Below are 22,851 nucleotides of genomic sequence, written 5' to 3'. Positions count from 1 at the left end.
TTCCATACTTGAATCAGACCTTCTGCTTTGAATGTGGGTTTAATGCCTGCAAAACTTTTGATACCTGTTTACCCAAACCTTTGACCTTTTCCTTCTAAGCCTCAGTTTCCTTTTCTGTAAAACAGTTAAGTTAATAGCATTTCAACGTACGTTACTGTGAGGTGTAAATGAAACAATGCAAGGAAAATTCTTAGTACAATACCTGGAATACAGTTAGTGTTAGCTATTATCTACTTTTCCCAAGATCTTCAGTTAATGAATTTTATAATCCTATATGCAGGTTCATAGCAAATCAGTATATTTGGTTACACGAACACATGCTGTGCATTGTGTTAGAACAAAAAGATGAACAGAAAAATAGGTTATTATTGGGTATGAGAGGTTTTCATGCTTTCAGACACTATAGGGCTATTATTGTATACTCTGATGACTTGAAGGAGCCAAGGGCTGCAGTGACTGATGTCAGCTTGTGGCTTCTGGGCTTTTATTCCTAATGAGGAAGAGCTCTTCTCTCTCTCTAGAAAGAGGGGGATCCTTTGTCAAGCTTTGGGTCTCCCTGTACTCATATATTATCTTTTCCTTTGACTTTTGCTCAAAACTGGGGAATAGAGCATATCTTAAAAGCACCAGTGTCAGGAAACTCCAGGCTCTTTTGTTTCTGGGCAACATGAATAAGAAGACTGTCATAAAAGATATGGAACCTTAGGAGGAAATAAATAAAAATGAATCCTAGAGGGCAGCATAAAAAAGTGTATAGAAAAACTCTGTTAACAAGTAAATGAGTCTTTTTAACAGGGTTTTCTTGTCATCCTCTTAGACTGGCATTGAGTCTTCATTTGAACCATGTCACATTAGGTGCTCTGAGCAAAAGTCAATTATATTCTAGAGACCTCATGAAGACTAAACATCAAAATAAGAGTTGGAAGGAAGCACTGTGGCATGCCATTTGCTGAGAGCTTCTTTGAACCATGTCTATTTGCTTCCTCTTCCCCCTTGGTCATATTCACAATATGGGGTTTTTGTTTTCGGACTTCCCTTCTCGAAAGTCTCACGTAAGTGTGTGTCATTGTCCCAGTCACATATTGGTTTAGCATTGACTAATTAACTTTTCTTGATGTTTTCTTCATCATCCACGAGGTGGAAAAATTCCTCAGATGCCTTTCAAAAACTCCCAGCTAATTCTCTAGTGATTTCTAAACCAAAAGTGTTTGCATTATTCTAACTCTAAAATTTCATAGTCTGAAAAATATGTATATGATGATGGTCCTTCTTTGAAGCAGTTTTATTTAAACCACTTTCCTCCTGTTCTTTCCATGCAACTATCTTCATTACCACCAAGGAACAACTGCCATGACCATCTAGATTAATAAGTGAAAGCCAAAAATAAAAGAAAGAAAAATGTAAAGCTGGCCTTATATATGAGAAATTATTAAACCATAATTGCAGATGTTAAAGAGTATCCAAATATTATTGATTCATCTTAGGTTTGCATGTCTGTTGATATGATTTTCTTTGTTAACTGAAAAACTCCCTGTCTTTTTTGTAAAGTTGGGATCATTTAGCAAAGTCAGATTTAGTGAAGGTCCCAATTTCTCTGTCCTTGCATTGTTGTTAGAAAGAGGAGAGATCTGAAACCCCCCCCCTTTTGTTTTAATCATACAAGTTTTTTTTTTAACATCTTTATTGGAGTATAATTGCTTTACAATGTTGTGTTAGTTTCTGCTTTATAACAAAATGAATCAGCTATATGCATACATATATCCCCATATCCCCTCCCTCTTGCATCTCCCTCCCACCCTCCCTATCCCACCCCTCTAGGTGGTCACAAAGCACCCAGCTGATCTCCCTGTGCTATGCAGCTGCTTCCTACTATCTGTTTTACATTTGGTAGTGTATATATGTCAATGCCACCCTCTCACTTCGTCCCAGCTTACCCTTCCCTGTCCCCGAGTCCTCAAGTCCATTCTCTATGTCTGCGTCTTTATTCCTGTCCTGCCCCTAGGTTCTTTAGAACCATTTTTTTTTTAATTCCATATATATGTGTTAGCATATGGTATTTGTTTTTCTCTTTCTGACTTACTTCACTCTGTATGACAGCCTGTAGGTCCATCCACCTCACTACAAATAACTCAATTTCATTTCTTTTTATGGCTGAGTAATATTCCATTGTATATATGTGTCACATCTTCTTTATCCATTCATCTGTCGATGGACACTTAGGTTTCTTCCATGTCCTGGCTATTGTAAATAGTGCTGCAATGAACATTGTGGTACTTGTTTCTTTTTAAATGATGGTTTTCTGGGGTATATGCCCAGTACTGGGATTGCTGGGTCATATGGTAGTTCTATTTTTAGTTTTTTAAGGAACCTCCATACTGTTGTTCATAGTGGCTGTATCAATTTACATTCCCACCAACAGTGCAAGAGTGTTCCCTTTTTTCCACACCCTCTCCAGCATTTATTGTTTGTAGAATTTTTGATGATGGCCATTCTGACCAATGTGAGGTGATGTCCTCATTATGGTATTAATTTGCATTTCTCTAATGATTAGTGAAGCTGAGCACCCTTTCATGTGTTTGAGGGCAATCTGTATGTCAACTTTGGAGAAATGTCTATTTAGGTCTTCTGCCCATTTTTGGATTGGGTTGTTTGTTTTTTTTGATATTGAGCTGCATGAGCTGCTTGTAAATTTTGGAGATTAATCCTTTGTCAGTTGCTTCATTTGCAAATATTTTCTCCCATTCTGAGGTTTGTCTTTTCACCTTGTTTATAGTTTCCTTTGCTGTACAAAAGCTTTTAAGTTTCATTAGGTCCCATTTGTTTATTTTTGTTTTTATTTCCATTTCTCTAGGAGATGGGTCAAAAAGGATCTTGCTGTGATTTATGTCATAGAGTGTTCTGCCTATGTTTTCCTCTAAGAATTTTATAGTGTCTCAGCTTACATTTAGGTCTTTAATCCATTTTGAGTTTATTTTTGTGTATGGTGTTAGAGAGTGTTCTAATTTCATTCTTTTACATGTAGCTCTCCAGTTTTCCCAGCACCACTTATTGAAGAGGCTGTCTTTTCTCCATTGTATGTTCTTGCCTCCTTTATCAAAGATAAGGTGACCATATGTGCGTGGGTTTATCTCTGGGCTTTCTATCCTGTTCCATTGATCTATATTTCTGTTTTTGTGCCAGTACCGTACTGTCTTGATTACTCTACCTTTGTAGTATAGTCTGAAGTCCGGGAGCCTGATTCCTCCAGCTCCATTTTTTTTTTCTCAACATTGCTTTGGCTAATCGGTTTTTTTTTGTGTTTCCATACAAATTGTAACATTTTTTTGTTCTAGTTCTGTGAAACATGCCATTGATAGTTTGAAAGGCATTGCATTAAATCTGTAGATTGCTTTGGGTAGTATAGTCCTTTTCACAGTGTTGATTCTTCCAATCCAAGAACATGGTATATCTCTCCATCTGTTTGTATCGTCTTTAATTTCCTTCATCAGTGTCTTACAGGTTTCTGCATACAGGTCCTTTGTCTCCTTAGGTAGGTTTATTCTTGGATATTTTACTCTTTTTGTTGGCGATGGTAAAAGGGAACGTTTCCTTAATTTCTCTTTCAGATTTTTCATTGTTACTGTATAGGAATACAAGACATTTCTGTGCATTAATTTTGTATCCTGCTACTTTACCAAATTCATTGATTAGCTCTAGTAGTTTTCTGGTAGCATCTTTAAGATTCTCTATGTATAGTATCATGTCATCTGCAAACAGTGACACTTTTACTTCTTCTTTTCCAATTTGGATTTCTTTTTCTTCTCTGACTGCCGTGGCTAAAACTTCCAAAATTATGTTGAATGATAGTGGTGAGAGTGGGCAACCTTGGCTTGTTCCTGATCTTAGAGGAAATGGTTTCAGTTTTTCACCGTTGAGAATGATGTTGGCTGAGGGTTTTCATATATAGCCTTCATTATGTTGCGGTAGGTTCCCTCTGTGCCTACTTTCTGGAGAGTTATTATTATAAATGGGTGCTGAATTTTGTTGAAAGCTTTTTCTGCTTCTATTGAGATTATCATATGGTTTTTATCCTTCAGTGTGTTAATATGGTGTATCACAGTGGTTGATTTGCATATATTGAAGAATCCTTGCATTCCTAGGATAAACCCCACTTGTTCATGATGTATGATCTTTTTTATGTGCTGTTGGAATCTGTTTGCTAGTATTTTGTTGAGGATTTTTGCATCTATGTTCATCAGTGATATTGGCCTGTAGTTTTCTTTCTTTGTGATATCCCTGTCTGGTTTTGGTATCAGGGAGATGGTGGCCTCATAGAATGCATTTGGGAGTGTTCCTCCCTCTGCTACATTTTGAAAGAGTTTGAGAAGGATAGGTGTTAGCTCTTCTCTAAATGTTTGATAGAATTCACCTGTGAAGCCATCTGGTCCTGGGTTTTTATTCGTTGGAAGATTTTTAATCACAGTTTCAATTTCAGTGCTTGTGATTGATCTCTTCATATTTTCTATTTCTTCCTGGTTTAGTCTTGGAAAATTGTGTTTTCCTAAGAATTTGTCCATTTCTTCCAGGTTGTCCATTTTATTGGCATATAGTTGCTTGTAGTAATCTCTCATGATCCTTTAGATTTCTGCAGTGTCAGTTGTTCTCCTTTTTCGTTTCTAATTCTGTTGATTTGAGTCTTCTCCCTTTTTTCCTTGATGAGTCTGGCTAATGCTTTATCAATTTTGTTTATCATCCCAAAGAACCAGCTTTTAGTTTATTGACCTTTGCTATTGTTTCCTTCATTTCTTTTTCATTTATTTCTGATGTAATCTTTATGATTTGTTTCCTTCTGCTAACTTTGGGGAGTTTTTTGTACTTCTTTCTCTAATTGCCTTAGGTATAAGGTTAGGTTGTTTATTTGAGATGTTTCTTATTTCTTGAGGTAGGATTGTATTGCTATAAACTTCCCTCTTAGAACTGCTTTTGCTGCATCCCATAGATTTTGGGTCATCGTGTTTTCATTGTCATTTGTTTCTAGGTATTTTTTAATTTCCTCTTTGATTTCTTCCTTGAGCTCATAGTTATTTTGTAGCGTATTGTTTAGCCTACGTGTGTTTGTAATTTTTACAGTTGTTTTTTTCCTGTAATTGATATCTAGTCTCATAGCATTGTGGTCAGAAAAGATACTTGATATGATTTCAATTTTCTTAAATTTACCGAGGCTTGATTTGTGACCCAAGATGTGATCTATCCTGCAGAATGTTCCATGAGCACTTGAGAACAAAGCGTTTTCTGTTGGTTTTGGCTGGAATGTCCTATAAATATCAATTAAGTCCATCTTGTGTAATGTGTCATTTAAAGCTTGTGTTTCCTTATTTATTGTCATTTTGGAGGGTCTGTCCATTGGTGAAAGTGGGTTGTTAAAGTCCCCTACTATTATTGTGTTACTGTCAATTTCCCCTTTTATGTCTGTAAGCATTTGCCTTATGTATTGAGGTGCTCCTATATTGGGTGCATAAATAATTACAATTGTTATATCTCTTCTTGGATTGATCCCTTGACTGTTATGTAGTGTCTTTCTTTGTCTCTTCTAATAGTCTTTATTTTAAAGTCTATGTTGTCTGATATGAGTATTGCTACTCCAGCCTTCTTCTGATTTCCATTTGCATGGAATATCTTTTTCCGTCCCCTGACTTTCAGTCTGTATGTATCCGTAGGTCTGAAGTGGGTCTCTTGTAGACAGCATATATATGGGTCTTGTTTTTGTATCCATTCAGCCAGTCTATGTGTTTTGGTTGAAGCATTTAATCAACTTGTATTTAAGGTAATTATTGATATGTATATTCCTATTACCATTTCCTTAATTGGTTTGTGTTTGTTTTTGTAGGTCTCTTCCTTCTGTTATGTTTCCTGCCTAGAGAAGTTCCCTTAGCAATTGTTGTAAAGCTGGTTTGGTGGTGCTGAATTCTCATAGCTTTTGCTTGTCTATAAAGGTTTTAATTTCTCTGTCAACTCTGAATGAGATCCTGGCTGGGTAGAGTTATCTTGTTCGTAGGTTTTTCCCTTTCTTCACTTTAAATATGTCCTGCCACTCCGTTCTGGCTTGCAGAGTTTCTGCTGAAAGATCAGCTGTTAACCTAATGGGGATTCCCTTGTATGTTATTTGTTGCTTTTCCCTTGCTGCTTTTAATATTTTTTTCTTTGTATTTAATTTTTGAACATTTGATTAATATGTGTCCTGGTGTGTTTTCCTTGGGTTTATCATGTATGGGACTCTCTGCACTTCCTGGACTTGGTTGACTATTTCCTTTCCCATGTTAGGGAAGTTTTCAACTATAATCTCTTCAAATATTTTCTCAGACCCTTTCTTTTTCTCTTCTTCTTCTGGGACCCCTATAATTCGAATGTTGTTGCATTTAATGTTTTCCCAGAGGTCTCTGAGACTGTCCTCAATTCTTTTCATTCTTTTTTCTTTATTCTGCTCTGTGGCAGTTATTTCCACTATTTTATCTTCCAGGTCACTTATCCACTCTTCTGCCCCAGTTATTCTGCTATGGTGTCCTTCTAGAGAATTTTTAATTTCATTTATTGTGTTGTTCATCATTGTTTGTTTGCTCTTTAGTTTTCTAAGTCCTTGTTAAACGTTTCTTGTATTTTCTCCATTCTGTTCCCAAGCCTTTGGATCATCTTTACTATCATTATTCTGAATTCTTTTTCAGGTTGACTGTCTATTTCCTCTTCATTTGTTAGGTCTGGTGGGTTTTTATCTTGCTCCTTCATCTGCTGCATATTTCTCTGTCTTCTCATTTTGCTTAACTTACTGTGTTTGGGGTCTCCTTTACACAGGCTGCAGGTTCATAGTTCCCGTTGTTTTTGGTGTCTGCCCCCAGTGGCTGAGGTTGGTTCAGTGGCTTGTGTAGGGTTCCTGGTGGAGGGGACTTGTGCCTATGTTCTTGTGGGTAGGGCTGGATCTTGTCCTTCTGGTGGGCAGGGCCATGTCCGGTGGTGTGTTTTGGGGTGTCTGTGAACTTAGTATGATTTTAGGCAGCCTCTCTGCTAATGTGTGGGGTTGTGTTCCTGTCTTGCTAGTTGTTTGGCATGGGGCATCCAGCACTGGACCTTGCTGGCTGTTGGGTGGAGCTGAGTCTCAATGTTCAGATGGAGATGTGTGGGAGAGCTCTTGCCAATTGGTATTACATAGGGCCGGGAGGTCCCTGGTAGTCCATTGTCCTGGACTCGGCTCTCCCACCTTGGAGGCTCAGGCCTGACACCCAGCCAGAGCAGCAAGACCCTGCCAACCGCATGGCTCGGAAGAAAAAAAAACAAAAAATGAACAGATAGAAAACCCCATACCAAATGGGAAAAGCAAAACTAAACAGACAAAATCACACAAAAAATCATACACACACACACTCACAAAAGAAAAAGAGAAAAAAGGAAAAAAATTTTTTTAATTAAAAATAATAATAAAAAAATAATTTTTTAAAAAAGAGAGCAACCAGTCCAATAAACAAATCCACCAATGATAACAAGCTCTAAAATCTAAATTAAGGTAAACATAAAAACCAGAGACAAATCAGATGCAGAAAGCAAACGCCAAGTCTACAGTTGCTCCCCAAATCCACCGCCTCAATTTTGGGAACATTCGTTTTCTATTCATGTATTCCACAGAGGCAGGGTTCATCAAGTTGATTGTGGAGATTTAATCTGCTGCTCCTGAGGCTGCTGAGAGAGATTTCCCTTTCTCTTCTTTGTTTGCTCAGTTCCTTGGGTTCAGCTTTGGTTTTGGCCCCGCCTCTGCCGGTAGGCCACCGTCAGGCCTCTGGTCCCTGCCCAAACAGGAGGGGGTTAAAGCAGCAGCTGATTAGGGCTCTCTTGCTCACTCAGGCCTGGGGAGAGGGAGGGGTACGGTAGTCACAATTGGAATGAGGGGCAAGCCTGTGGCAGCAGAGACCAAATGACATTGCAACAGCCTGAGGGTGTGCCATGTGTTCTCCTGGGGAAGTTTTCCCTGAATCTTGGGACCCTGGCAGTGGCAGGCTGCACAGGCTCCTGGGGGGGTGTGGATAGTGACCTGTGTTTGCACACAGGATTCTTGGTGGCAGCAGCAGCAGTGTTAGCATTTCATGCCCATCTCTGGGTTCTGAGCTGATAGCTGCAGCTCACGCCCAACTCTGGTGCTCGTTTAGATGGTGCTCTGCCTTCTGTGGGCACATGGAGCAGGAATCCCCTCTCCTCGTGCACCCCAAAACAGTGGTCTCTTGCCTCTTAGGCAGTTCCAGACTTTTTCCCGGAATCCCTCCAGCTAGCTGTGGCGCAGTAGCCCCCTTCAGGCTGTGTTCACGCAGCCAACCCCAGTCCTCTCCCTGGGGTCTGACCCCCAAAGCCCAAGCCTCAGTTCCCAGCCCCCGCCCACCCTGGCGGGTGAGCAGACAAGCCTCTCGGGCTGGTGAGTGCTGGCTGGCACCAATCCTCTGTGCGGGAATCTCGCCTCTTTGCCCTCTGCACCCCTCTTGCTGCCTTCTCCTCTGTGGGTCCGAAGTTTCCCGCCCTCCCACCCCTACTCGTCCCCACCAGTGAAGGGGCTCCTAGTGTGTGGCAACCTTTCCTCCTTCACAGCTCCCTCCCAGAGGTTCAGGTCCCATCCCTATTCTTTTGTCTCTGTTTTTCCTTTTTTCTTCTTCCCTACCCAGGTACATGGAAATTTTCTTGCCTTTTGGGAGGTCTAAGATCTTCTGCCAGCGTTCAGTAGGTGTTCTGTAGGAGTTGTTCCACGTGTAGATGTATTTCTGGTGTATCTGTGGGGAGGAAGGTGATCTCCACGTCTTACTGCTCTGCCATCTTGAAGGTCTCCCCCAATAATACAAATTTATGTAAATATTTTACTATTTGGAAATTAATCATAGATATTATGTTTACTTTCTTAACACATTATATTTGCTACTGGTATTTGTTACTGGTGTTGAGATGGAAGATAAACATTTAGTGCTACAAACGTGTGAAACACTCTCTTTTATCTATTAGAACTGTTCATATAATTCAATATAGCACATCACTTTTAGTTACAGTATTAACTTATATCTCTGTTTCATCACCCTCCCCTTGAAGGTTGGTGGTTTCTGGATAGAAATACCTTGCCTGCCTTATGTTCATTCCATATCATCATACGGGTTCTTGTCATGGTGCCTGGAAAATAGTGGGTGCTCGATAAATGCTGTCATTAAATAAATGAATGAAATTGGTGTTTTAGAGGCATAAAAATTGTGTAGAGTTGCTATAAATGTTCAAATTCAATAGTCTTATAAAACTGTCAATTAGTTATCTGTATCTTAGTGTACATCAAGAAGCAGCAAAGAACCATGTAAAGACCAATACTCAAACTTAATCCCAAGCAGGTTATATGGCTCTATCCTATGTAACAAGAAGGATGTGGTCACTAAAGACCTTCCCTAAAGTTTGGAGTGAGACTTCCAGCTGTTGACACTTGTCAGGAAATAATGATTAAACTTAAAGTAATTGTTGATAGGGAAAAATAGAGCTAGTCTGCTTTCAAATTGGACCACCCCTTAGAGGGAGGCAAGTCATGGTCAAAGGACAGGATAGGGGCTTCCCTGGTGGCGCAGTGGTTGAGAGTCCGCCTGCCGATGCAGGGTACGCGGGTTCGTGCCCCGGTCCGGGAAGATCCCACATGCCGTGGAGCAGCTGGGCCCGTGAGCCATGGCCACTGAGCCTGCACGTCCGGAGCCTGTGCTCCACAACGGGAGAGGCCACAACAGTGAGAGGCCCACGTACAGCAAAAAAAAAAAAAAAAAAAAAAAAGGACAGGGTAGAATGAAGAGGGAACTAGTATGTATGATCTACTTTGTACCAGCAACTAAGCCAGGAGCTTTACATGTTACTTCCTATAGTTCTCACAACAGCAATAGGAGTTAGGTAGTATTATTCCCTTTTATTAATGAGGAAACAGATTTCTCACAGCTACCAAGTAGGAGTCCTGGAATCTAAACTGGGGCTGTAGAATCTAAAACTCTTTTTTTTTTTTTCACCATAGCAGAGTACATGATTGTGTTTCACTCCTGTCTTAAATCCTTTCTAGACTAAGGCAGGGCACAAATCAATTATACAAATTATTCCCACCAGCTTTATTCGAAGTTACATCCATCTTAGCAGTGGGAAGAGTGAGTGTCAAGGAGGGTCTTCATAGTGGAAGAGCACAGACTTTGACTTGAAATGGACTTTGATCTGTATCCCTGTTCTGCCTCTTTCTTGAGCAAGTTAGTTAACCATACTAATCTTTGATTATATCATTTATGAAATGAAGATTTTCATAGAATTTCCAAATGGACAAGTACAATGCCTGAAGCAGAGAAGGGATTCAAAACTGGTGGTTGTTTCAATTTAAGCAAAATAGTAATTTAAGCAAAATAGTAATTCATACTATTTAAGCAAAATAGTAATTATTTGCTATTTAAGCAAAATAGTAAAATAGTAATTCATACTATTTAAGCAAAATAGTAATTCATACTTCTTTCTGGGGATGCTACTTAAAGAAGGACTTGCCATTAGAGCAGCACAGAAAAAGAAAAGGGCTATATCCAGGGAGGGCTTAGTTGGTTTTATGACAAAGGGATATACCTCAAGGTATGGGTCAGCTTGATGTCAAATGCCTTTGACACACAGTGAAATGTGGCTTATTATATGGAATTTATATTTTTCCTTGTCATTTGCTTCATTAAAAAGTGATTGATAGGACTTCCCTGGAGGTGCAGTGTTTAAAAATCCGCCTGCCAATGCAGGGGACACGGGTTCAAGCCCTGGTCTGGGAGGATCCCACATGCTGCGGAACAGCTAAGCCCACGAGCTACAACTACTGAGCCTGCACTGTACAGCCCATGAGCCACAACTACTGAGCCCGCATGCCACAACTACTGAAGCCCACGCACCTAGAGCCCGTGCTCCGCAACAAGAGAAGCCACTGCAACGAGAAGCCTGTGCTTGCCACAACTAGAGAAAGCCCACACACAGCAACAAAGACCCAATGCAGCCAAAAATAAATAAATATTTTTTAAAAAGTGATTGAAAGCAGCTCATGCAGCTTAATAACAAAAAAACAAACAACCCAATCCAAAAATGGGCAGAAGACCTAAATAGACATTTCTCCAAAGAAGATATACAGACTGCCAACAAACACATGAAAGAATGCTCAACATCATTAATCATTAGAGAAATGCAAATCAAAACTACAATGAGATATCATCTCACACCAGTCAGAATGGCCATCATCAAAAAATCTAGAAACAATAAATGCTGGAGAGGGTGTGGAGAAAAGGGAACACTCTTGCACTGCTGGTGGGAATGTGAATTGGTTCAGCCACTATGGAGAACAGTATGGAGGTTCCTTAAAAAACTACAACTAGAACTACCATATGACCCAGCAATCCCACTACTGGGCATATACCCTGAGAAAACCAAAATTCAAAAAGAGTCATGTACCAAAATGTTCATTGCAGCTCTATTTACAATACCCAGGACATGGAAGCAACCTAAGTGCCCGTCATTGGATGAATGGATAAAGAAGATGTGGCACATATATACAATGGAATATTACTCAACCATAAAAAGAAACGAAATTGAGCTATTTGTAATGAGGTGGATAGACCTAGAGTCTGTCATACAGAGTGAAGTAAGTCAGAAAGAGAAAGACAAATACCTTATGCTAACACATATATATGGAATTTAAGAAAAAAAAATGTCATGAAGAACCTGGGGGTAAGACAGGAATAAAGACACAGACCTACTGGAGAACGGACTTGAGGAAATGGGGAGGGGGAAGGGTGAACTGTGACAGGGCGAGAGAGAGGCATGGACATATATATATACACTAACAAACGTAAGGTAGATAGCTAGTGGGAAGCAGCCGCATGGCACAGGGATATCGGCTCTGTGCTTTGTGACTGCCTGGAGGGGTGGGAGGGAGGGAGACGCAAGAGGGAAGAGATATGGGAACATATGTATATGTATAACTGATTCACTTTGTTATAAAGCAGAAACTAACACACCATTGTAAAGCAATTATACCCCAATAAAGATGTTTAAAAAAAAAGTGATTGATAATACATCTTGAAATTCATCAAAATTTTGAGCAATGAGCAAACTATTTTTTTTTTTTTTTGCAGTACGCGGGCCTCTCACTGTTGTGGCCTCTCCTTTGCAGAGCACAGGCTCCAGACGCGTAGGCTCAGCGGCCATGACTCACGGGCCCAGCCGCTTCACGGCATGTGGGATCCTCCCGGACCGGGGCACAAACCTGTGTCCCCTGCATCGGCAGGCGGACTCTCAACCACTGCGCCGCTAAGGAAGCCCCGAGCAAACTATTTTTGAGAAAAATATTACAAAGGTACCTCAAGGAATTTGCAAATATAATATAATGTAAATTATAATCAGTGCCATAATAAATGCAATGGAGAAGTCAAAACAGGGAAAGGTAATTCCAAGTTTAGAAGGTAATTCTAGATTTGGGGTTTTCTGGGTCTTAAATCATTGCAATGGACTCTCAGAAGCTAAAGGAATATGAGGAAAATAGAGAAAGGGACACCAAGACAGTTACCTTCCTATGTGGTACGAACATAAGAATAGTGACAGAAAAACTAAAATGTAGTATAAACTAAAGCTGGTGACAATGCTAAAATTTAATCATGACAAGTCATTTAAATGCAACTTTTAGAGTGAGAATTAAAACAAAGGAGTGATCATCTCACTGTGGGAAGCATACCGTAAAGCTAAAAGTTGAAAGAAAAAGTCATCATCATTCACTTCCTATCCTGTTTCTGTCATCTCCAACCCATGATGATCTTCAAATTGGAAAAGCAGAACAACAACAACACTAATAACAATGGTACTTTGTTATTGACACCATGCTTTTAATGCTTCTTCAAATCCCAGAGCAATTTTTCTGAAATCATAGTGGACAGAAATCATGAATTCTAATTCTAATTGGTGAAAAGTAGGACTGTGCCCTTGACAGTCCCTTAAATTAAATTACTTTGTATGACTACTTTTTAAATCATAAAATATAATAAATCAATAATAATAATAAAGTAGAGCCAAGAAGCAGTAGGACATAAGTAATTAGAGACCACCTCCCCAAAAAACAGCTACACACAAACACTTAACACTAATGAAATTTAAACCGTTGCATCTGTCAGCTATTCCCCAACTTATAAATGGACCACTAGGAAATTCTGTCCAGTTCGTCTTCAGCAGTTAATATCAATGCTTTCAACTATTGACAGTGCATTTACAACTTAACGTGGCTAAATCATTCAGACTGGAATCCCACTCAAAATTACACCATGATTAAACAGTGTCTTGTAGTGGAAAGGCTCAGGCTTTAAAGACAGACGTGGGCTTGTATGCAGGCTTTCCAAATTATTAGCTGTGTAATTATAAAATAAGGATAATAGTACCTCCTTGTCAGTTATCATGGTAAATCAATGCCATGATATTTTTAAGGAAACATATTTACTGAGAACCTCCCATGAATCAGGTAGCCTACTATTCAATCTTCTAGGCAACTTAATGAGGCAGATATTAGAGTCAGGCTTTGAACTCAAATCTTAGTTCACATTTCGCATGCCTTCCACACCTTGTAATAAGATGCCTGTCATGTACGATGTTGTACGCACCAGATGTCTAAGGTTTTTTCATTTTGCATGACTAACACTTTATACCCGTTGAACAACAACTCCTCCAGCCTCTGGCAACCACCATTCTACTTTCTGCTTCCATTAGTTTGACTACTTTAGATACCTCATATAAGTGAAATCATGCAGTATTTGTCCTTCTGTGAATGGCTTATTTCACTTCTCATGATGTCCCCAAGGTTCATCCATATTGTAGCATATGACAGAATTTTCTTCTTTTCTATAAGTGAATAATATTCCATTGTATATATATATACCATGTTTTCTTTATCCATTAATCCCTTGATGGACACTTAGGTTGTTCTTACCTCTTGGCTGTTGTGAAAATGATGCAATGAAAACGAAAATTCAGTATCTGTTTGAGATTCTGATTTCAGTTCTTTTGGATAAATACCCAAAAGTGGGATTTCTGGATCATATGGTATTTCTCTTTAACTTTTTGAGGAACCTTCGTACAGTTCTCCATAGCAGCTGCACCATTTTACCTTCCCACCAACAGTGAAAAGGAGTTCCAGTTTCACTATATCCTCACCAACACTTACAACGTTATTAACAACTCACTTTTGTAAAGCCTACCCAAAATATTTAACTTAATTTTTATAGAAACAACTCTGCTTTGTTTTACATTCATAGTCCAGAGGAATATGTAATACTTAAGAGAAGGTACAAAATGCCAATAACAATTGCAAGTAGCATATTCAAGTTTGGAATAAAGACAACTGATCTTTTGTAAATGAACAACTCAACTGGTAGGGACAGAGTGGTGGGAATCTAGAAAAGAGCCAGAAGCCTAAATAATTCATCCTTCCATGAGTATCAATGAAGTGTTTATAAAGAGAGTGGAAAGGATTACTCTTGTGAAGGTGAGTTAAGAGAGAGCCTTGAAATGAAAGGGTTGGACAAGATGACCTCCGAGGGTCCTTCAAGATCAAAATAAGCCTTTGTGGTAGACTAAAAATGATAGAACAGGATTAGAATTTCAAAGCTAGCATCAGGGTCATATATTTAATAAGCCCTTGAAGGTTTTAATTGAGTATACAGATTTCATACCTTGCAAACTGACCCCTCCCCAGATTTTCTTTGAAGATACAAAGGAATTGTACAGGCTTTCTTCTAGTTTAAGAGGTTAAACCTCTATTTGAAAGCTGATGCGTCTAAAATGCACTCTGAGTAGGGTTCATGGCTAGATCAAGCATCCAGAGATGTGGCTTCAAGTGCTAGCTCTGTTTCTGACTGGTGAGTAAGGCAGATTTTTCTGCAGTTCTGTTTCCCTTACAAAATGAGAAGATTTAAGAGATGATGACCATGGCTTTGTCCAATCCTACAGTTTAATAATTCTATGATTTTTAATACTTCCTGCACTCAGAAATTTTGATGTGAAAATTGTCATGTATTTGGTAGCAGCTACCACCTGAAAGGTTTATCACTTTTTGCAACTCTGTTTTCTAGGCAGTAATCAGCCTGAAGTTTTCTTTTCTTTTACTGAAGATCAACAACTCCATTCCTGTAGCTACGTACCAGGCTGCTCTGTCACCAGTGTCATAGTCATCTACAGTGAAATACAGATTGCTCTAGTTTCTGCTTCAATAGTAATTTAGAGCATTTCTCTGCCCTCTCTGTTTGGCAATGTCACACATTAGAATGCTATACTCCAGTTCCTTGAGTATCCTGATGTTGTCTCCTCATACAAGTCCAATCAGCAGAACTGTGTTTCAATGAGCATCCCTTCAGTCCTGGTGGTCAGGCAGCTTTCAAGGACTTTGTAGTTATTACTCTTTTCTTGTCATTTGATTTTTCAGGTGGGATGAAATTATTTCAAAAGGTAGGTATAATGTCAGCATTTGTTCATGTTTACATACCTGTTGAATATCAGACAGCACTGGTTGTTTTTGTGTGTGATTTGCTGTGGATTGGGTTTCTCTGCCACATTAGAGCTGTATTTTCTGTCAACTTTTCTACATATGTATCTCTTTTAATTCAATTCCATTACCCTTAGTCAATATCTAATGAAACCTTAAAGCAGAAATCCCTGGAAGTTTTCAATTTCATACCTGCAGTGGAGAACCTTAAACTGCCCACACGATCTATGCTGGAGATAGCTAAAGGAGCTCAGTTGTGTTTAGAGCTACTGAAACTGCACACCAAAATGCTAATACCACAAAGTGACCTATTGTCTGAGTACCCTTTAAGGACACACAAGTCCTAGGTGACTGTTACCACAGCTTCAAATATTACCTACAACCTACTGAGTTTGAAGAATAACCCACATTCCCAAAGTCATGATCTAACTGATATAAACTCATAGGACTCAGTTGTATCTGAAGATACACAAAAATGTTTGTATTAAAGAAGACGTGTCAGGAAACCCAATTTCTGTGGAAAATGGGTCAAGCAATTCAGAGCAGTCAATCAACCTTAGTACATAGGTGACTTACTTTTTAAGTTAACTTTTCATACTATAATGATCCTCATCACCTTGCCATTTTAATTTCCATGAAATGGGACAAGTTTAATTAACCTTGCTTGTAGGCTTAGATCTGCTCCAGGCTTTGATGCCAGTCCTGTTATTTTGCAGAAGAAGGATTATGAATTTATTTTCATAGCCTAGAAGATTCAGAATATGGGTTCCACTCCCCCAGGTATTGCACTTCTTCATTTCTTTTTCTTTCTTTGAAAGATTTAGAGTAGCTTTCCTAGAACACTGTTAATATCATTCTTCTAAAAGCATCTTGTCTATCAGATGTGGCTGAATGAATCCACTGCAAAAACTAAACCTACACAAAAACAGCAAACAAACATAGAGCATCATCTTTGAGAGTAATTTACAGAATCATAAGAATATTACAGATAAATTTATCAATTGTTACATTTACATCTGTTGAAGTTTGATTTGTTGGAAATTACATGAATTGGATTCTACAGCATGTGTTTATTTTGCTGAACAAATTGTGTCCCAACAATCTATCCTGGATATCCAGAATCTAGCAGGTGAATTTATGCTGATGGTTTGTCTCTCCAACAGTGTTTTGGCACATCTAAGTACTACTTTCAGCCCCAGGAAAGGATTCTAATCTCTAGAAAAGATTTTAAAATAAAGCCTTGCTAATATTCACCTCTGTAGGCACCTCAATTTGGCTAATATTTCTGTTTCCTAAAAGATGATTCTATTTTAACGTTGCACATGGAGGAAGAAATCCTAGTTTAATAATTTGAGATTGTGTTTTTTTCTGGCAGAATTCATTTGCTTTCACTTTATTTATTTATCAGTGTATTTATTGCTTTGGTCCTTACACAGTTATCTTTTACCAGCTGTGTAAAACATTATACTGAATGTTAGATATTGCATGATATTTCAAGGAAATTTAACTTGAGCAATTATTGATTTCATCCAGAGTCTGGTGCCTCTGTCAAGAAGTTAATGTTTTTTTAAAGACAAAATGACTTTATAATCTATAATTATTTTCTTATCAATTACAATTTTATGATCTCCTGATTAGCTGGCACTTGGTACTTAACTTTACATTTTAGCTCTGCAGGGTCCTTTTAGACATTATTATTGCAAAGAAAAATCAAAAATCAAAGTGAATTCTTAGTATTATACTTGAAGCAATAAGGTGCAATTGCTGAAACAGCAGCCAAGCATTGTGCTATAGAACTAACTCACAGCTTGGTGCCCAGTCCCTGCTGAGAAGGAAATGTAGGGGAACTGGCAGAGTCTTACTACATCTGCTCCCTGCTGCTAATGAGCTTTAACCTGTTTCATTCTTGTTATGCTTACTGTTTAGATATTTTGCTTGCAAAATTAATTCTTTAGCTGCGAGAACACATGAAAGAGGATATGATTTATAAAGTAGGGCTGTTTACAAATTAAAAGGTATCAGCAAGGGAGATTAGAGGCCATAATGAGTGATATGGTTACTTAATATCAATTCAAGGGCAGACGCTCAGGTGGTAACACTGGAATTGTTTCTCAGTTTCTGTAATGTAGGCTCCAGCTTCAGGAGGTATAGTCTTCGTTTTGCATTGTGCATCTACACCAATATGCTTTACATTTATCAAAGAGATTTAACAGTAGTTTTTTGCTTTGAAAGCTTCCTTGGTCCTCTAAAAAGTGCCAGAGTTTTAGTGATGTGTAGCCTCTGCAAACAATCAGCTTTCAGCAATAGTATTTTATTATAGTCAAGAACTAATGAACTACCTATGCCCAGCTCTTGTAACCTATGCCTAATCACCCAAACAAAAGCAACAAGAGGGCTTCCCTGGTGGCGCAGTGGTTGAGCGTCCGCCTGCCGATGCAGGGACACGGGTTCGTGCCCCGGTCCGGGAAGATCCCACATGCCGTGGGGCAGCTGGGCCCGTGAGCCATGGCCGCTGAGCCTGCGCGTCCGGAGCCTGTGCTCCGCAATGGGAGAGGCCACAACAGTGAGAGGCCCGCGTACTGCAAAAAAACAAAACAAAACAAAAAAAACACCTTTTTAAAAAAAAAAAAGCAACAAGAACTCAGAGAATAAATAGGCCCTGAGATTATTGTTAATGAAATAATAATGTCGTTTTTATAGCTGTAGACTCTTGCCATTTTAACTTTCACACATTCCTTTGCTCCTCACCTTAACTTTCTAAAGCAATCATATAGGTATTGTTCATTTTATAGATGTAGAACTGGAAACTTGAAAACGCATCTTATTTATCATAAGTGGATGAAAATTCTCAATGGGTCTGTATAAATCAGCACACATCCTATCAATTTATAATAGTATAAGAAGTAAGATGGGAGTATAAGTATAAGAAGTAGGATGGGAGTAGGATGTTCATCTTTAGATTTGCAGTGTCATCCTCCCCACTCTCATTATTGTCTTTGTCAATAATCATCCACAAAGCTATCCTACTTCTTGAAGAGAAGCCAAATATATTAGCTTTTCAGCCAAAACTGCACATTATTTTTGGTAATAACATGGTTTGAAACATTCTGCAAAGAAAAGCAGGTTATTCTACTACAGCATTTCTCAAACTTTTTACTCTTGAAAGTAAGAAAAAGTTCTTGCAGATGTCCAGTTGTGGGCTGTATTCTTTTTATTATAGTGTTACTTGTACATGTAACACTATAAAACTAGCTATGAACTCCTCTACCTGTAGCTTTTTATCAGCTATACAACAAAAAAAACATAAAGGGTAAATAAAAATAAACCTACAAAACCAGTTAAACTATAATTAACGCATCGCTTTATTGTGACACATGCTGTAGTTAATTTTAAAATTATATAATTTACACAAATATATACATCTTTATTTAGAACTATTATTTTAATAATCCCAACTGATTAATAAAAAATATCTTTAAACAGATATCCTATTATATATTTCTACACACTGCTAATGAACTACTACAAATTAATACTTAAAAAGTAAGACTCGTAATATATCTCCTAACCAAATAAGTGCTGACTCCTATGGTTTGACTTCTTTTCTGGCTGGTATAGCTATACTGCAATGTGACAGGTAAGGACTCATTTCTCCCACTATTTCTATGTGAACCACTATAAAACCTTCTTTTGAGCAGAATGTCATGATATCATTTGGCCTCTACTTGGCACTAGGGCATCATTTATGTGTTAAGTCCACCTAAGTTCTCTTCCTATTAGTGTAAGACCCAGTAGTACATTACTGTACTGCAATATTAATTTCTTGATGTCAAATCATAATCTCAACTTACTAAATGTTAGGAAGCTAAAGTTTGATTCTATTAAAATATTTTTAACGGTGAAATTTTACTACAAAGCGTAGTTTTGTCCTTATAATTAACAAAAGACTCTGAGAGCAATAATAGTGAACAAGAATGACTGCAATAGTCAGTGCCCGTGTTTGTATGTGTCAGTGGCAAATGAGCATTTTAACCGTTGGTACTCTTTTTTTTTTTTTAATTTACCGAGTGCAAACATTTATTGGGTGCTCAAGCCTCTGTTTGCTGTCAGGGATATTAAAGGAGAGAAGACACAAACATCACTTTCAAAGGGTGGAGTCTAGTAGGGTAGATAGACATGTAAACAAACAATGGTAGGGCAATGCTGGCAAGCCATAATAGAGATAGGAATTAAGTGATGCCCAGAGTCCCAGAGCAATTAACACTGTCTGGGGGGAATACAGACTGGAGCAGGGATTCTAAAAGCAACATGTAACTGTTGGTACTTTAAATGTTCACTGGCATCAACACAAATGTAAACATAGTCATAAATATATGTGGCAGTATCCAAATATAAGGTGATCATGTAGACGAATCTAAAAATGCTTCTGTTATTCTCATAATGATGCTGAGATGGGAATTGGTGTTATCCCCATTTTACAAGTGAGGAAATTGAGAAGGTAAATAACTGTCCTAAGATCACACAGCCAGTTAAGTGGTGGAGCCAGGATTCAAGCCCTAGTTGTCTGGTGAGTATCGATGTTCTTAGGCATTGGAGGTGACAACTGGAAGAACAGTAATGTCAGCACAAGTGCATTCATTAGTTTGTTAAACGCACATACTTATTTTGCTATGTTCCCTTTTTTAATGGAAAATACGTAGAAAAGAATTTTTAAAATTACTTTCAACTGTGGGCACACTAATATATTATTATTTTTTTACTAAAATAAGATCCAACTTTTTCTTTTTTCAAGAAAATAAAGTAAGCAAATTTATTATTTGACTAATCAGGCTTTGTAGAACTCATTGGGCAAAAATATATGTGTGTGTGTATTCTAAAATCAAGTGTCTTATTTCAAAAGGCAACCCAAAACTGAAAAGAGGCTCTGGGGTTTCTTATACTGATTATAAATATAGCAATTTCCATTTGAGAGTATACTTCAGAGTCTTTCTCAGAACTACCACTTTTTAAAATAAGTTTATTTATTTGTAAATTTATAAATTTATTTATTTATTTATCTTTGGCTGTGTTGGGTCTTCATTGCTGCGCATGGGCTTTCTCGTTGTGGTGAGCGGGGGCTACTCCTCGTTGTGGTGCACGGGCTTCTCATTGCGCTGGCTTCTCTTGTTGCGGAGCATGGGCTCTAAGCACGGGGACTGCAGTAGTTGTGGCATGCAGGCTCGGTAGTTGTGGTTCGTGGGCTCTAGAGCGCAGGCTTAGTAGTTGCGGCTCGCGGGCTTAGTTGCCCTGCAACATGTGGGATCTTCCTAGACCAGAGCTCAAACCCATGTCCCCTGCATTGGCAGGTGGATTCTTAACCACTGCGCCACCAGGGGAGTCCAGAACTACCACTTTTTAAAGCCATTCATTCATTGACTTGTTTACTTATTCATTCGACATTAAAAAAAAAACCAACATGTTTTCTGATTATAATAGTAATGCACATTCATTACAGAAATTTGGACAATCCATTAGAGTACGAAGAAGGAAATGAAAATCCCCTTCTTATTTCTGTGCCCACAGCTAATGACTGTCTCATATTTTGGTGCCTTTTCCTTCATAAAGATATCCCCAATGTGGGCGGGCCCCTCAGGCAGCCTTGCTTCTTGCCCCTCAGCAGGACTCAGCACCTGGTCACCACCCCTCAAAGAAAATCTACCTTTACAAAGTATAAGAGAAAAATAAAATTTTGCTGAAGTTTTCGGGAGGAGGCAGAGGAGAAGGACACAAGATGTACTGCACAGAAAAACTCAATAGAGAATCTGCGTTAGACATCTGGGTTCTTTGCCATGCCCCTAATTCCTATTAACTGCCGACTGCCATAGATCCCTGCCCATATTTAGTCCTGCTGCACAGAGCCGGGCTTGTCCTCAGCTCCAGCCTCTCTTCTGTCTGCATCCTCACACAGATCTCTCCACTCAGTAAATGACTCATCTCAACACCTATCTTTATAAGCCAGCAGGGGTTTGCAAGAAACATGCATTTGTTGGCTTGGCATTCTTTCCTTATAACAGATAATTTTTTTCTGTCTCATTCAGATATGTATGCATGTATATGTATGCACACATGTGTATGCATTTTTAAAAATTGTACCTGCTATTCTTTGAACTGCTTTTTCTCCCACACAATATATTTTATTTTCCCTTATAATTAAATTTTCTTTGCAAACATGGTTTTTAATAGGTTATCTATAAAAAGATTTCACTATCTGATATACTATAATCTATTTGACCAGTACTCCGCTGTTGGATACTTTGGTTGTTAACCATTTTTGCTATTATACATAACATTACAGTAAACATTCTGTATATCTCTAATTATTTCCTTTGTGCACATCTCTATTTTATTAAATTTCTAAACTTGGAATTTGAGTCAAATTAAATGAGCGTTGGGAAATTCGATATAAATTGCCTTCCAGAAAAGTGTTAGCATGAAACATTCGTTGAGGACTTACTGAGTACCAGGCACCACGCTACCTGCTGAGGATTCAGAAGTATGTAAAATGTATTCTCTGTTAATGAAGAGCTTGTAGTTGACTATTTGTTTTAATTAGATGTTAGGCCTCTGCTACTTTCTCTAAAAAGTCTATCTGAATTTCCACTCAACGAAATGGTTGAGAAGCTGCTGGCTCTGGTCCTAAATTTATTGCTTAAATATATATATCAAAAAAACCCCACTCTAATTCTTGAAGCCAAATAAACTTTCATATGCAATGTTTGCCAGCATCTAAAACTGTGGGCATATAAAATAGTTCTCACTTTATCCCCCAAATTATGTTTTTTTTAAAAAAATGTATTACTGTTTATTTATGGATTGAAAATTATTTTAATTTGATCTTGAAAAGGAAACCATTGTTTTGTTCATGTAAATATTATATATGAAAACTACCATTTTAAAACTTGGTTACAAATGAATGGACATATGTTAAACATGGACTTTGAAGTTTCAGCAGAAATGTACTTAATACTTGTTTTCTCAAGTCTGGACACAGTAAACATTTACAGGCCATTTTGGGGATTACCAGAATGCAAGGGATATAGGGAGGGGTGGACAGAAATGCATTAACCTTCTGGGAAAGGCTGAATAACAGTGATTTCCCAGATTAGTAGAATAGTAATGTAAATTGGCAAATATAATTATATTTAACCCTATGAATAGAACTTTAAGCCAAACTGTCCTTACTGCCAATATTTTTAGGCAGAATCGAATTATATGTTGTCTCTAATTGTCTCTTACAAATGTAGAGGGACAGTAGTCACATTTACATGTCA

General features: G+C 38.2%; 1 protein-coding gene across 1 annotated transcript in view; it reads left to right on the top strand.

Moving 5' to 3' along the window:
* LOC141278000 (uncharacterized) overlaps positions 1-22,851 on the top strand; it is a 263,850-nt gene that overhangs the window by 137,598 nt on the left and 103,401 nt on the right. The window contains exon 6 of the mRNA XM_073800715.1: positions 12,156-12,376. Within this exon, the coding sequence (XP_073656816.1) occupies positions 12,156-12,360 (205 nt within the window). The 3' untranslated portion in view covers positions 12,361-12,376. The remainder of the gene's footprint in view (positions 1-12,155; positions 12,377-22,851) is intronic.

Source organism: Tursiops truncatus, chromosome 2 (assembly GCF_011762595.2).
Source record: "Tursiops truncatus isolate mTurTru1 chromosome 2, mTurTru1.mat.Y, whole genome shotgun sequence".
Taxonomy (NCBI): Eukaryota; Metazoa; Chordata; class Mammalia; order Artiodactyla; family Delphinidae; genus Tursiops; species Tursiops truncatus.
Note: the sequence above shows the minus strand (reverse complement) of the source record. Positions and strands in the feature narration are given on the sequence as shown.